At 44.8% G+C, this 16,567-nt stretch overlaps 1 protein-coding gene across 1 annotated transcript in view; it reads left to right on the top strand.

Moving 5' to 3' along the window:
* Nucleotides 1-1,499: 1,499 nt before the first annotated feature.
* The window catches only part of PROM2 (prominin 2), a 60,886-nt gene continuing 45,818 nt past the window's right edge, over nucleotides 1,500-16,567 (top strand). The window contains exons 1-4 of the mRNA XM_056860623.1: nucleotides 1,500-1,786; nucleotides 10,948-10,997; nucleotides 12,628-12,830; nucleotides 15,714-15,834. Coding sequence (XP_056716601.1) covers nucleotides 1,561-1,786; nucleotides 10,948-10,997; nucleotides 12,628-12,830; nucleotides 15,714-15,834 — 600 coding nt within the window. The 5' untranslated portion in view covers nucleotides 1,500-1,560. The remainder of the gene's footprint in view (nucleotides 1,787-10,947; nucleotides 10,998-12,627; nucleotides 12,831-15,713; nucleotides 15,835-16,567) is intronic.

Raw genomic sequence — 16,567 nt, 5'->3', positions numbered from 1 at the left:
GAGTCACCAAGGCCTCATTGAGTGTTTCTGGCTTTGGAAAAGAGACCTTCTGGGTCAGGCAGCACGTTTTTTGGGCTTCCAAGCCCCGGGCTTTCATACTGTGTTTATGTCACAAAACAGATTAAAACCACTTGTTTGGCATGCCTCAAAAAGCCATTACAGATTGATTTTTTTGGATAAGAAATGCCACTCTTACTAGGAAATGGAACGAAGTAGCTTTTTTTGCATGACATTTCTAGAAAAAGAGCTTCCCCCCTGCTTCCTAACATCCACCTTATTTACTTTTATAAGAGTACAACAGAGTGCTATTTTGAAATTTCACCAGAGATGCAAACATGTTTTAAGGATTGCACCTGACAACTCACAATCCTGCTAAAGATCAGAGGACTCAGAGGACATTACCAAAATAAATCACTTTGCTGTGGCTATGTTTACTGGGTCATATTGGCCACCTGAGTCTACCCTTGTGAGAGCCTGCACACTATAATGGGTAGAGTGTTGGACTAGGATCTGTGAGATTCCAGGTTTGAATCCCCAACTCTGCCTTGGATAGGGTTGCCAGGAGATCTCCTGCTATTACAACTGATCTCCAGCTGACAGAGTTCAGTTCCCCTGGAGAAAATGGCCGCTTTGGCAATTGGAGTCTAGGGCATTGCAGTCCCTCCCCTCCCCAAACTCCGCCCTCCTCAGGCTCCGCCCCAAAAACCTCCTGCCGGTGGCAAAGAGGGACCTGGACACCCTAGCCTTGGAGGCTTTCTGGGTGACCTTGGGCCAGTCATACACTCTCAGCCTAACCTACTTCACAGGGTTGTTGTGAGGATAAAATGGAGAATGGGAGAATGTTGTAAGCCACATCAGGTCTCCTTTGTAGACCAAAATGGGGTATAAATGAAGTAAATAAATGGTGGTGTGCGTTGTTGCCTTGGAAGAATTACAGTGCCACCCTAAGCGAGGCTAGGCTGAGCTAGGGTGTAAGGATGGCACTGCTTGATGTCTTTTGTGGCAACTATGGCTGGCTGACTCAGTGCAGCAGAGGAGCGGAGACGAGATTTGGGGGAAGGCCCTGAACAGCAGCCAGGGAAAGCTCCTCATTCACTCTTCCACTCCACCAAGCGTGGCCTGCTCCACCCTGCCCCATCCCACAGGCTGGAAAGAGGCGAGGAGCTGCAGCTGTGAGGCCTGTGTCGTCAGGAGGCCGCAAACTTGTTGGGCAGGTTTTTCTTTTTTGCCTTTGGAGGCATTTCAGCGGCAGTCAGAGCTGATCTGTTGAAAGGGGGGGCAAGAGCTGGAAAGAAGCCGCAATGCTTTGTCTGTTTTTCCTTGTCCTCTGTTCTACAAGCAGGGCTTGGGAGCACTAAGGGGGGAGCTAAGGAGATCCAAGTGCATGAGAAAGGAGCTCTCCCTTTGCAGGTCTAAGGGAAGAAGAGAGCATCACTAGAGAGTCAGATCTCATTCGGAAGTACTGGGTTCTACTACCCTTTCTATTGTGCTTTCTGTGCCTGGGTACTATTTCTGAACCTGTTTGGGATTTATCGTCTTGGAGAGACCTAGAGCTCTAGGATGGGATTTCTGCTGCTCCTGTTATTGGCCTTCACTTTCATTCCTCCGGATCCAGCCCATGCTCAGCAATGCTCAGGGGACCCTACTTCACTGATCCTTCAGTTTGCTGATGTGGGCGCTGACCAGTGGGTTCCTGCCCACCGACGAGCCCCCGGATCATTAGATCCCCTCTACGATCTTGTCCAAAGCTACCTTGATATGGTTCAGCAGAACCCTCTACCTACAGGTAAGTTTGCTTCTCCCGAAGTTGAGAGCCAGGCAGGGTGGTCGGCCAGATTAAATACCAGCGTGGCCTGCTCTTGTGCCTTTTGAAGCAGCTTGAAGGGCAGAAATAAAAAGGTGAAGCTTTCCATATCTGGAAATTAAACGGGCTTGAAAGGTACAAGAGCAGTGGCTGGGAAAAAGGTGGTACTACCCTGTGTGTGTGTAAAGTGCCTTCAAGTCGCAGCCGACTTATGGCGACCCCTTTTTTGGGGTTTTCATGGCAAGAGACTAACAGAGGTGGTTTGCCAGTGCCTTCCTCTGCACAGCAACCCTGGTGTTCCTTGGTGGTCTCCCATCCAAATACTAACCAGGGCTGACCCTGCTTAGCTTGTGAGATCTGACGAGATCAGGCTAGCCTGGGCTAAAACCAAACAAAAATGGGATTATTTTCACAGAATAGATCCTAGAAAAAGCAATGCCCACCAAACCAGACTAGAGAGGTAATTTCTGGAAATTTTGAAGCTATGTGAACAACCATTTCTTCTCTACCCCCGGAACATTTCGGGGATGGGGGAGATTGAAATATATGCAATACTTACCTTTCTATGAAGTATAAAATTATTTTTCAGATTTAACATAATAAAATGCATCCTTTATAACATAATTGGCACATAAATTATACTGTTTAGCATGATTATGAAATGTACAGGTATAAGCACTGTATTTTTCTATCAGCAAAATTCCAAATATATTTTGGAAATAGAGCACTGTACCTTGTGATGCCTTTGCACATGTATCTTATTTTTTGTCATCTTATCTGAGGTAGGAAAAAATAAATGATGAAATCAGAAAACAAATATTGTAGCAAAAAACAACAACAACACATTTAGACAGAAACAGTCTCATACAGCCACAATAAGGGTATCAGCATATCTGGATATCAAGTTACCATGTAATGTTGAAAAAAGTGAACTCTTTAATCATTTATTATCAAACACATTATGTGTGTAAAGTGCTGTCAAGTTGCAGCCAACTTATGGCGACCCCTTTTAGGGTTTTCATGGCAAGAGACTAACAGAGGTGGCTTGCCAGTGCCTTCCTCTGCACAGCAACCCTGGTATTCCTTGGTGGTCTCCCATCCAAATACTAACCAGGGCCGACCCTGCTTAGCTTCTGAGATCTGATGAGATCAGGCTAGCCTGGGCCATCCAGCATCAGAGCATATTAATTATTGCCTAGATTGACATGTAAACAATAAGCATACCCTTGAAAATATGCTGAATTATAAATGGGAATTATCTAATGCTGTAGATTATGGTTGTCATACTAAGGGCAGCTAGGAGTAAGCCCCTTAATAATATGGACTTCCATACAGACCTGCTTATGATTGCTTCCTACGTTACAAAAAAACCCTTCATGCTAATCATTTTGAGTGTATAAAATCTCTATGGCATTATAACCTGCTGAAGTCACTCCCCTCCCAAAACCCTGACCTCCTCAGGCTCCACCCCAAAATTCTCCAGGTCTTTCCCAACCTGGAGCTGGCAACCTTCCCCTTTAGGGTTGCCAACCTCCAGGTGGTGGCTGCAGATCTCCTGCTATTACAACCTCCATTTGATAGAGATCTGTTCACCTGGAGAAAATGGCCACTTTGGCAATTGGACTCTATGCCATTGAAGTCCCTCCCCTCCCCAAACCCCACCCTCCTCAGGCTCCGCCCCAAAATACCCAGGTATTTCCCAACCCAGAGCTGGCAATCCTACTTTCCTCCTAAATCTCTCTCTCCCAGGCTCCACCCTCAAATCTCCAGGTATTTTCAAACTCGGAGTTGGCAACTCTATTCTTAATATGTTTTTAAATAATGAGTTTGTTTCAAGTCTATTCTGCACTGGGGCTTTGTTAGCATCTGGACTGGGCCCATTCATAATAAAACAGTGTCTCTCAATGAAATGTGAAAAGTTGATGTCCTTATTTCCCTTCATATTAGTTTTTTGGCCAACTGTTTTACTCCACACATACATCCACTCACTCTGCAAGGGTGTGTTCTGACACCTCACTGTGTATGTGACATTTTAGAGCCTCATCTGCTACGGAGGTACTGAAGTGGGCCTAATTCTCAGTGGTGAATCTGTCTGGCCTGACAAATTGTAGGTGGGGGTGCCCACAATGGATTGATCTGCCATCCCAAAAGTCTTCTGCCAGCCTTCTACCTGGGAGGTTTTTTTTGGGGGGGAGCCTGAGGAGGGAGGGGTTTGGGGAGGGGAGGGACTTCAATGCCATAGAGTCCAATTGCCAAAGTGGCCATTTTCTCCAGGGGAACTGATCTCTATCAGTTGGAGATCAGCTGTAATAGCAGGAGATCTCCAGGTAGTACCTGGAGGTTGGCAACCCTAGGGGCCCTTTTAGAAAGCAGGAAATGTTGAGGTATGGTAAATTGAACAAAATAATCCGAACGTATAAAAGTTCTATCGGTTGTAAGATAAAAGACCAAACATGTTTTGACAAGCCATTTTCATCAGTTGTCAACTCCAACTAATACCTGGATGGCAACCCCTATACAGTAACCAAACTCCAGGTGGGGCCTGGAGTAGGGTTGCCAACCTCCAGGTACTAGCTGGAGATCTCCTGCTATTACAACTGATCTCCAACCGATAGAGTCTGGTTCCTAGGCTTACCAGATCCCTCCTCTGCTCTGGCGGGAGGCTATGGGGCTATGGGCGTGATTGCGTGCGGGTGTGCCGACACACACCCGTGGCTCTTCCGGTTTACAGCGGGAAGTGTTGCCTCGCGAGGGTTTTCCTCTTAGTTTGAGTGGTAAAGTGTCCCTTTACCACTCAAACTAAGAGGAAAAAAACCCTCACGAGGCGGCACTTCCCGCTGTAAACCGGAAGTGCTGTGAGCGAGCATCAGCACGCGCATGCACGTTTGCCCGCCAACCCTCAGGTGGTTGGCGGGCAGAGGGGCAAATTGCCGGGGGTTTGCCCGCCACTATCGGGCACCTGGCAACCCTACCGGTTCCCCTGGAAAAAATGGCCGCTTTGGCCATTTTACTCTATGGCATCGAAGTCCCTCCCCTCCCCAAACTCCGCCCTCCTCAGGCTCCACCCCAAAAACCTTCCGCTGGTGGCAAAGAGGGACCTGGAACCCTAGCCTGGAGATGTCCCAGAATTACAACTGATCTCCACACAGCACTCCCCATGGAGAAAATGGCTGCTGTGGAGTGTGGACTGTATTGCATTATACCTGGATGATCTCCCTCCCCCTCCACAAACCCTGCCTTCACCAGGCTCCACCCCCAAATATCCAGGAATTTCCCAACCCAGGTTGGGAAACATCAGGAGATTTGGGGGGTGGGGGTGGAGCCTGCGGAGGGCAGGGTTTGGGGTGGGGAGGACTTCAGTGGGGTATAATGCCCCTTCCAAAGCAGCCATTTTCTCCAGGTGAATTGATCTCAGTCACCGGGAGATCAACTGTGAAAGTGGGAGATGTCCAGCCACTACCTGGAGGTTAGTACAGAAACAGGCTGATAACAAAATGTAATGACAAAAGTATATTGAATGTAACAATGTGCTACCAAGCCAATTGCATATATACAACAAAGTATTTCCCAGTTCTGGGTGTATAACAATGTGCTAACAAGCCAATTGTATATGTACAGCAAAGTATTTCTCAGTCCTGGTACAGTAACAATCAATCCGAGGTCAACTTGTATCCCATTTGGGAACGTGGAAACTGTAAATTTGTCTGTGCAACCTTGTTTCTATGGATATCCTGATGTTGGAATAGATAAGCTAAAAAATACACATGGTTGCTATTTTGTCCCTAAAAGGATGATGCTTAAAAGCCTGTGAGAATTTTGAAGCTACAGAAGCTTATATTGAAATGAGTACATTTTTAAATCAATATATAAATGGGACTGAGGAAGAATTGAAACGATCATATCCCTTTCTACCCTTCTTCACTTGAAGACATCGACCTCGGATTGATTGTTACTGTACCAGGACTGAGAAATACTTTGCTATACATATACAATTGGCTTGTTAGCACATTGTTATACACCCAGAACTGGGAAATACTTTGTTGTATATATGCAATTGGCTTGGTAGCACATTGTTACATTCAATATACTTTTGTCATTACATATTGTTATCAGCCTGTTTCTGTACTAATTTTCTAACCTTAGGTAATGGTGCAGAGGTGTTGATTTTTGATTGCTTACTACCTGGAGGTTGGCAACCCTAAAAAATGGCTCCAGGTACAAATGCAGTGAGGCAAGTCAAACTTATATAATACTCATAAACTGTGGTATCCTTGACGTGCTTGTAATGGCCTATAGCTAAATGCAAATAAAACCATCCATCCATCCATCCATCCATCCATCCATCCATCCATTCATTCATTCTCATAAAAATGCACTGTTTTGCATTCATAGGTAGAGGACACTGGCTCCCTTTTAGAGCTGAGGAACACTCAGGCACAGCAATAATTGACTAGCCCAACAACATGAGTTAGTACATGCATGACACAGAATTGTTAGGCACAAATAAAAAGCAGTGGAAAAGGAAGTACTTCTGAGCGTTTCCTCTTATCGAGTAACAGCAGCCCCTATGCCCACACAATAATAAGAAGACAAAAGTAGGGTTTACAGAACGAAGGGATGCTTTCCACACAGATTAAAGCGCGAGCACCTCTCAAACCATAGCGAGACCACTTCCACGGCTAGCAATATATGAAAAAGGTAACACATACAATGTAGTCCCTTATAACCAAACCCACTCTCTCATGTTACCCTCCCTGTTGCATTATTTCGCAAAATTGCATTTTCATTTTTCCTCACTTCTGCCCTGCTCTGTTGTTACATATAAATCCTTGCATATTCTCCCCGTCCCCCGCTAGAGGTAATGCGGTAGGGTTGCCAACTCCAGGTTGGGAAACTCCTGAAGCTTTGGAGGTGGAGCCTGGAGAGGACAGGGACCTCAGTGGGGTACACTCTCCAAAGCATCCGTTTTCTCCAAGGAAACTGATTTCTGTAGTTTGGGGATGTTCACTATTTAAAAAAAAAAAAGGTAAAAGGGAGAAAAAGTTGCTTCAGGGCATGAAGAAGGCATGTAGACTCCATTTTAAGACTACAGTGTGCAGATCTGGGGCCTTTCCATTATGCCCTGAAACATCTTTCCTTCCCCTCCCTTTGTGTGTTTTTAAAATAATGAACATCTAGCCTGAAGACGAATTTGAGAACTGAAGAGCTTGCTCGTTATTTTGTGATATTTTGGTTAGTTTTAATAATAAGTATTATACAGCTTTCACGTTTAGAATTTTTTGTTTATCAGAAAAGCTATCTACGATCTTTTTTCCAAAACAAGGGTCTACTAACACAAATGTGAAACTGAGTTAGTGTTGTCAACCTCCAGGTGGGGCCTGGAGATCTCCCAGAATTATAACCTGTGTCCAGACTACTGAGATCAGTTCCCCTGGAGAAAATGGCTGCGCTGGAGGGGGGGGACTTATGACATTATACCCTACAGAGTTCCATCCCCTCCCCAAACTTCACCCTCCAAAGGCTCTGTCCCCAAACCTCCAGGAATTTCTCAACTCAAAGTTGACAACCCTAGTATGAGTTCTTCTCTCCCCACTCTCTTGGTTCCCTGTCATGTGTAAATCCTGTTCCAGTGTTCATTTTGTACATCAATTTTGTGTGTGTGGCTAAAGTCAAGTGTGCGTAGTTTATTTTGTATAGAAATGAACGTATAAGAGATAGGGATCACACCTTGCAGTGAGCAAGGGTTCAAGCTTCCCAGAACATTAGGCTGGATGCTCAGTACAAAAACAAAATAGAAATGGAGGAGTGAGGAAAGGGTGTTCCTTAGCATGCTGGAACTGCCCTAAGTTTGCATCTCGGAATACAGGATATCTTGCAGACTTAATTAATTAGGTGGTGCTGGGTCAGGGTGCAAAACAGGTTGCGCCAAAATGCTGCTGGGAGTAGGACAAAGAAGCACAAACAAAACGAATATCGCATTTTCTGTGTGGAAATGTACAACTGGCAGATAATCCAGCCTCAAATGATGAAAGGGTTGGGACACCTTCCCCATGAGGAAGGAGTTTGGGACTTTTCTGATTAGAAGAATGATGGCTAAGAGAAGACATGACAGAGGATAAAATTATGCGTGGATCTGGAGTAGGGTTGCCATCCTCCAGGTACTAGCTGGAGATCTCCTGCTATTACAACTGATCTCCAGCCGATAAAGATCAGTTCCCCTGGAGAAAACGGCCACAAAATGGCAATTGGACTCTATGGCCTTGAAGTCCCTCCCCAAACCCTCCTCAGGCTCTGCTCCAAAATCCTCCCGCCGGTGGTGAAGAGGGACCTGGCAACCCTAATCTCAAGGCAATGGACACAGATAACCTTTTCTTGGAGCCAGTGTGGTGTTGCGGTGAAGGTGCCAGACTTGGAATGGGAAAACCTAGGTTCAAATTCCTCTTCACCCATGAAGCTCACCTTGGTGGTGGTGGTGGGGGGTACACTTAGAAAGCAGGAAATGTTGAGGTATGGTAAATTGAACAAAATAATCCTAATATATAAAACTTCTATCATCAGTTGTCAGATAAAAGACCAAACATGTTTTGACAAGCCATCTTCATCAGTTGTCAACTGTACAATTTTTTTTCCTTAAATTGATTCTTATGTTAAAAATAGGCAAAACACAGAAATTATTACATGGGCAGTCCAATCCTGAGGAGAGAGGGTAGGTCCGCCGTGGCCAGGAGAGGCATAGCCCTGCCGCCTCCTCAAAGGCTTCCCAGACGCAAAAAAAACAAAAATGAAAGTGGCAAAAAATTAAAAACCCCAAAATCAGCCCATTGATTTAAGTTAGGCTGCGCCACCAAAAAAGATAGTGTCGCATTGCTGCTGCGTGAGGGGGTATTCCTGGGGTGAAAGGGGTTAGGAAGCTGCTGAAAGGCAGCTCCACCCCCAGGAATGCCCCGGGATGCTGGTGTGGGGACCTGTGCCACTGGAATGCTGCCAGGAGGCAGTGCCGGTGCCTGAGCCCTGTGCCACTGCATCCCATCCTGGTGCCACCTTGGATGCCACCTGTGCCGGCATAAGTGCCCCTTATCCCAGTTTAAATGGGCACTTACGCCTCCGCAGGGCCACGCCGGCTCCTATGGAGTTTCAGCCCCCCCTTTAGGATTGCAGCCATAACGTATACAGAATTAATACAGTAATACAAATTGTACATATCTCATTGGACCATCCCCAGTGAATGTTACTTTAAAAGGTCATTTTCAATAACTTTAACATACAGATAAAATTATTTTAATTCAGTATATATTTAAAACAATTGAATAAAATATATATTTACCAGTTCACTATGCTGAAGGTGCTCACCATGTTCCCAGGCACCAAAGAAGTAAAATCTCTCAGCATATATAACTTTGCCTTTACCTAAATATATGGTAACAAGACAAATCCTATGACATTTCTGCTGCCTTCTCACATTAAGAAAACCTTGTTTGTGTCAAGTGCCGTCAAGTCTCTTTGGACTCATGGCAATCCTGTGAATTAATGTCCTCCAAAATGTCCTATTATTGACAGCCTTGCTCAGGGCTTCCAGAATGAAGGCGGTAGTTTCCTGTATAGAGTCAATCCATCTCCTGACGGGTCTTCCTCTTTTCCCACTGTCTTCAAGAAAACCTTACCGTGTGAAAAAGTATCAACTAATCCTTGAAGTAAATCAGTTTGGTTAATGGTAAAAAAAATCTTCCAGGTAGGGTTGCCAGCCTCCAGGTGAGATCTCCTGCTATTACGACTGATCTCCAGCCGATAGAGATCAGTTCACCTGGAGAAAATGGCTGCTCTGGCAATTGGACTCTATGGCATTGAAATCCCTCCCCTCCCCAAACCCCACCCTCCTCAGGCTCCACCTCTAAAACCTCCCGCCAGTGGCGAAGAGGGACCTGGCAACCCTACTTCCAGGTGATTAAAAACTCATAGTATACCTCAGAGTGCAGGTTAAAGGGTGGCAGCATCTGTGGGAGGCTTTTCCCTTTGTGCCCCTTCTGTGCAATCTGGTAAGCTACCAGGAGACACTGGACTAGATGAACCTTTGGTCTGATCCAACAGGGCTTTTCTTGGTTCCCAGTGTTCAAGCTCCCATTTGCCCAGTGCATGTATGCAGTGCAGGTAAGGAGAAATTTGCAGTAAGATTTTTTTAAAAATAATTTTAGAATGAAAGAATAATTTTTAAAGAATGTAAAATTATTGCTGGGCTCGGATTTTACCCTCAGGAAGAGAAACTGGGAAGCTGTGGGGAAGCTGAGTTAAGAGGTGGGGTTGGTGTGAAAATTACATGTTTGAATGTTCTGTTCTTTCCTTGTCACACCTCATCTATCCAACACTCTGCTGCCAAAACCATTCACTTCTCTATATGTCGCCTCTAGTTGAGACCATCGTTTCATCCCTGCTCTTTCTGCACTGAGGGAGGGGGGTAGCACTTACCTTCCTTTAGGCATCCAGCCAAAACTTTTCTCTTTATCTACGATTTCAGCTATGGGTTTCCATTTTTTCAAAACTTTTATGGTCTGTTCCTAGAATGAAGACTATTGTATCCTCATTATTTTAGTCTGCTCTATTTGTTTTATAGATTTTCCTGCCCTGACTTATTTTTATTGGTATATTTTATTGACTTGGGTGATTTTATTTTATTGACTTGTTTTGTTGTTTTTGGTTCGAACCACCTTGAGCAGGCCTGGAAAGGTGGCATACAAATCTTTCTAAATAAATGAATATCCCGACAAGCAATTGCTAATGGTCTTGACCTCCAGTTCTACTATTCTTTGAAGATTTCCCATTCCGTCAAACATGTCTGTTCTTTCTCCTTTGCTGTCCCTTATGCTTGGAACTCCCTTCTGAAACACTTTTCTGGTGGCCCTGGAGGTAATAAAATCACTCCTCAAAATCCACCTTTTCCATGAAACCATTGACAACTCCTTGAATCAGGTTACCCTCACCTCCTTTTTGCTTCCCTGCCTCTATTTCCTCAGCCATGAATTTTTTTTTATTGTGAGCTCCTTGGTGCAGGGACTTGTTCTGTTGATATTAATCTGTCAATTGTCATGTAAACTGACAGTGATATATAACTAATGACAATAATTCTGATAATACTTTGCTTCAATCCATAGATCTGTTGAGGGATGCCTTGAATGACCCGCCATCTGCTAGTACTTCACAGGTGAGAAGCGTATGAAAGTAAAGTCCATTTTGGGGTGGGGCAGCCATTTTGTAAACCCAGAATCTATGCTGGATATCAATTTTTACCTGTAGGCATTTTCCGTTTGGCCTGCCCACTTATTGTTCCTCAGGTGTGTTAGCCACATAGGAAACATGGCCTCAAGGGGTATGTATAGATAGGCAATTGAATTATGCAGGAATGACATTTTGGGCAGGATAGGTTTGTAATACATTATAGTGGTTTCGTATTAGTGGAAGGTGAAATGTGTTGCAAGAAGTGGGTATGATTGGAACTAGTAGGCTGAGTGCGAAAGCTGTTGGGGAAAAATGGATAATATTTGAGAGTCACTATGGTCCTGTTGACATGTGAGTCCTCCTTCAAACCCCAGCTCAACTAAGGGTAGTTCTACACTACAACCTTTTTGTGCGGTCTTCAAGCACAGCTGGACAAATACTTGTCAGGGATGCTTTAGGCTGATCCTGCATTGAGCAGGGGGTTGGACTAGATGGCCTGTATGGCCCTTTCCAACTCTATGATTCTATGCCATTGTTCCTTCTCTGCATTCAGCTGCATGCAGAATTATAAAGAGGACTCATATGTACATGGATATTGCTACTCTGCTTAATACCAGCCACCTGTTGAATTTTCGCATCTATAACAACGTGTGGTTGTGTCCTAATCACGATTCTGCTCCTGCCAATGGTCACCAGTATCAGCAAAGGTTACCTGCATTACCGCTTTCTAAAAAAGTGAGCTGATCTACGCTATTACGCTATATTATCATCATATTGCTGTTCCCCAATCCCCGTACAGCTATCAAGCAGCTAATTCACTAATCCTGCATCCAGTTCCTATGAAACAATGTGTGGACCTCCTCCCCAATAAGGCTGTACCTTAGTTACAGCTAACTCTAGTTCAAAAGTTTTCTTCTTGAATTCAGATTTTCTCTGCAGAAAATACAGTGGCAAACAGTGCTAATGCTTAATGGTGTCTTAGTGCCAATGAACCTTTTTAAAAACCTTGCAAATGTGGCAGCTATTGCTGCACTGGCTAGAGGTTGCCTATCAAATGAGAAATTACAATGCAAAGGCCATTCACATACCACGACGACTGCACTTCTGTTCTAAGGTAAACGGTAAAGGTCCCCTGTGCAAGCACCAGGTCATTCTTGACCCATGGGGTGACATCACATCCCGACGTTTACTAGGCAGACTTTTTGTTTGCGGGGTGGTTTGCCAGTGCCTTCCCCAGTCATCTTCCCTTTACCCCCAGCAAGCTGGGTACTCAGCTTCTATTGTACACACACAAAAATAAAGCAACAATTTTGGAAAAACTGGTGTTGAAATGAGGAATGAATGGGGAAATAAACTGATGACGACATCGTCTGGAACCACCATTATAACTACATGTACAAATTATGGTAACTGCACTGCATTTAACTAGTGTGGAACTACCTTCAGTCCTTGCGGGTCAGCCTTGGGCAAGTGGTTTGTCTCCCATCTGTGGCTCTTATTTATAAAACGCCCTTGTATTATTCAAGGTGTCAGTGACACCCCATTACCCAATGTGTGGAATGAGGGACAAGAAGGACCACTGAATGTTATCTGAAGGACTCTTTCTTCTTCTCCAGATCCTCCAGTATCAAGCAGGATACATCGTCTGTGCCACAATCGCTGTAATCTATTTTGTGGCAATGCCCTTGATTGGCCTGAGCATCTGCTGCTGCCGGAGACACAGGCGCTGTGGCGGGCGGGTGAAAGCATACCGCCGTTCTCTCCTCTGCCAACGCAACCTTCTCATGTTCAGTCTGCTCCTCACCACTCTTGTCGTCCTGTAAGTGGAGGGGTAGCAGTGGTTGGTGAGCCAAGTCATAACATGAAAGAGATGGGTCAATAGGCTGTCTGTACGAGTGATGCTGGGATGATGGGACAGAAAATTAAACTGTTTCTGGAAGACATGGTGCCAGGGCATCAACATCAGCACAAGCTTCCACTTGTATTCAAGGTGCTGTTTTTTATTTTTAAGTGGGTGGTTATAATCTATATGGTTCTAAATGGCTTGGGCTCATAGATGTTCTGCATTGAACAAGGTGTTGGACTAGATGATTTATAAGACTACTTCTAACTCTACAGTTCTACCTATTAGACTGCAATCCTATAAGATTACTTGGGAGTACTTGGAGGCACATACTTTTGAGTAAACATGTAGAAGACTGTGCAGTATGGCCCCACTGAACATATGGGGAATTTGCATGGTGTTAGCATTAGGCTGCATGGCTCTGTGTAGATATGATGCATACCTTCCATTTGTTTACTTTAACTCGGGTTAAATGTACTTGCAACTGTAAACCTAAACAGTGGTCAACTACAAGACAAGATATGGAACTATCACTTGAAATGGGCTTGCAAACTATGGTTTGTGTTAATCTTGGTTAAGTGTTAAATCTGCTCTAAACAAACCATGTTTATACTAGGGTTTTGTTTTTTTTTACTGGTGTTTTGCCTCCAGGGCAGTCCAGGACCTCTTGATGCCCAGAACTCCCCCTCCCCACAATTTCCCTTTCCCTACCACTACCACCATAGTGAGGCTCAGCAGGAAAAAGGGGAAAAGCCATCCTAAATAGAGTGGCACCCGACTGTAAAAGGGCAAATGCCTGTTGTTGTTTTTATTGTTTTTTTTTGAGACTGTTGTAGTCTCAGCACTTCTGTGCTGAAGTGACAGATTGCAAGAGGGAGGGATGGGGGAGCAGGGCAGCTCTGAGTGCTGCAGAGATGGGATCCTGTGGACTCCATCCCTGCCAGATTCCACCCCACTCACTACGGCTTCTGCAGCAAGGGTGCCATTTTGTTGGTCCATGTGGAATGTCCCAAGGTGACTTCTGATGTGCACATTTACTCAGGTTTTCTTGACATGGATTAGTTACCTCTTACCAGCTTAACTCTTACCAGAGAGCTAGCGTGGTGTAGTGGTTAAAAGCGGTGGTTTGGAGCGGGGGATTCTGATTTGGAGCACTGGGTTTGATTCCCCACTCCCCCACATGAGCGCCGGAGGCTAATCTGGTGAACCGGATTTGTTTCCTCACTCCTCCACACAAAGCCAGCTGGGTGACCTTGGGCTAGTCACAGCTCTCTTAGAGCTCTCTCAGCCCCACCTACCTCACAGGTTGTCTGTTGTGGGGAGGGGAAGGGAAGGTAATTGTAAGCTGGTTTGATTCTCCCTTAAGTGGTAGAGAAAGTCAGCATATAAAAACCAACTCTTCTTCTTTTCTCATATTTGAAGTCAGGGTGGTTCAAAGGTGTTCTTTCCTTCTAGCCTTTGAATTTATAGTTATGGGTGGAGTAGGATTTTAATCTTCATTAAATTCCAAATTGGCGGCTGTGATTAATATTACAGCGAAATAAATAACTACAATTGTGACATCTTGAAGACTAGCAGTTTATGTGTTATAATAATTTTTGTTGTGTGGAGTCCCCTTCAGAAGAAGCATCTGTGGAGCCCACAAAATCTTATGCAGAACAGGACAGGAAAAGATCTTACAGTAAAAACAAAAGGCTCATCTTGCAGGTTGAGGTCAAAAGTGGGCCCCATGACTGAAAACTTGAAGACAGACTAGAGTGCTAGGAGCTGTACAGAAGTGAAATGAATGCTGTTTAGTCGTTTTTCAGTCTTTGGCATTGGTACTCTCTCTGTAGTAACAGCAAGCCATATTTACATTTACCATCAACACAGGACTGCAGAATGCCCTGTGTGCCTCACCCCGCCAGACACACACATACAATAATCTATGATATAGCTTAATATTAAACATGCTACTACAACTTTTTCAATTACCACAGCATGTAGGGTTATCTTTCCCCATCAGTGGTGAACCTGAGCCTGCCCTTGTGTATCTGGTGTGAGTAGGGTTGCCAATCTCCAGGTACAAGCTGGAGATCTCCTGCTATTACAAGTGATCTCCAGCAAATCGAGATCAGTTCACCTGGAGAAAATGGCCGTTTTGGCAATTGGACTCTATGGCATTGAAGTCCCTCCCCTCCCCAAACCCTGCCCTCCTTAGGCTCCGCCCCCAAAATCTCCTGCTGGTGGCGAAGAGGGACGTGGGAACCCTAGGTGTGAGGAAAGGGGCTTCTATATTGGCCTTCCCCACTCTCTCCTCAGCACAAGGCACAGCAGCTCAGGCTAGGGTTGCCAGGTCCCTCTTCACCACTGGCAGGAGGTTTTTGGGGTGGAGCTCTCTTAGAACTCTCTCAGCCCCACCTACCTCACAGGGTGTCTGTTGTGGGGAGGGGAAGGGAAGGTGACTGTAAGCCAGTTTGATTCTTCCTTAAGTGGTTGAGAAAGTCGACATATAAAAACCAACAAATCTTCATCTTCTTCTTCATCATCATCTTCTTCTTCTTCATCCCGAGATCAGCTATAATAGTGGGAGATGTTCAGGTGCTACTTGGAGGTTGGCAACCCTAATTATAAAATGTATATAAAACACAAAGAAAAATTCTTCATTTGGGGCTTAAGTTATTCTTCAAACAATTTTAACAAACTGCCTGAAAGATTTTGTCTGCTGACTAAAACTGTTGATGTAAAGCTACCATAAAACAAATGCAGAAATGCTGTAAATTGCAACAAAATCAGGAGATATTATGTACATTGTGAAACCAGCCCTAAGACAGCTAGAGGAGGTCATTTCTTGTGCTGTGTGTGTCCCTTTTGCTGCAGGGCTGGTGTTATCTGCGCTTTCGCTGCCAACCAGAAGGTGAAAGAGGAGACAGAGCCTGGAGCCCGAGATGCACTGAACACCCTGCAGGCTTTGAGGCACCATGTGAGCGGGATATCTAGTGTGAGTTGATACTTTTTCTTTCCAGCCTACAACACTTTCATCCAGTGTATATGCAGCCCCTCAGTGGACAAATGCCCCCCTTAGCTCTAAAAAACGAACCATCTAGCTCTGGAAAATGGTATGGAAGTAGGGTTGCCAGGTATCCCGCTGTGGTAGGAGATCTCCCACTGACAACTCTTTCTTGGAGTGGTGGCAGGTGACAATTTTTTTTAAATAGCCAGTGTTGCACTTAACATCACATCACTTCTGGGGAAAACTCAGAAGTGTTGTCATGCCATTGTAGGAATCATGGGAAACTCTGTGGTTTCACCATAGAGCTTCTAGTGATTTCTAGAGTGAGGTCATGTCTTGTTTTTCCTGGAAGCAACGTCATGCTGTTCACAGTGTGAGTGCCCCCCATCTCCCCCCCCCATCTCCTGCCAGTTTCCACACAATAGCTAGAGGGAAGTCCCCTTCTCCCCTATGCTATACTCTCAAGCCAAATTGGGACCCAGTATTAGTCCCCTCCACTTCTCTCATGTCAGAGGTAACATCTAGTTTGGTCCTATGAAAACTGCTAAGTTAGAATTGCAAGGAAAGACTTTTGCTTACTAAGGAGATTCCTTAGAAGCCTGGCCAGAAAAATGGGCCTTTGTGATACCTAAATATTCCCTATGACTCATGTTTCTGTGTGCACTAACAAGTGCCTGCCATTACTATGTGTGGGGAATGTATGTTTACATATTGCCAGGGT

This window comes from Euleptes europaea, chromosome 14, assembly GCF_029931775.1.
Source record: "Euleptes europaea isolate rEulEur1 chromosome 14, rEulEur1.hap1, whole genome shotgun sequence".
In the NCBI taxonomy this organism is placed as follows: Eukaryota; Metazoa; Chordata; class Lepidosauria; order Squamata; family Sphaerodactylidae; genus Euleptes; species Euleptes europaea.
Note: the sequence above shows the minus strand (reverse complement) of the source record. Positions and strands in the feature narration are given on the sequence as shown.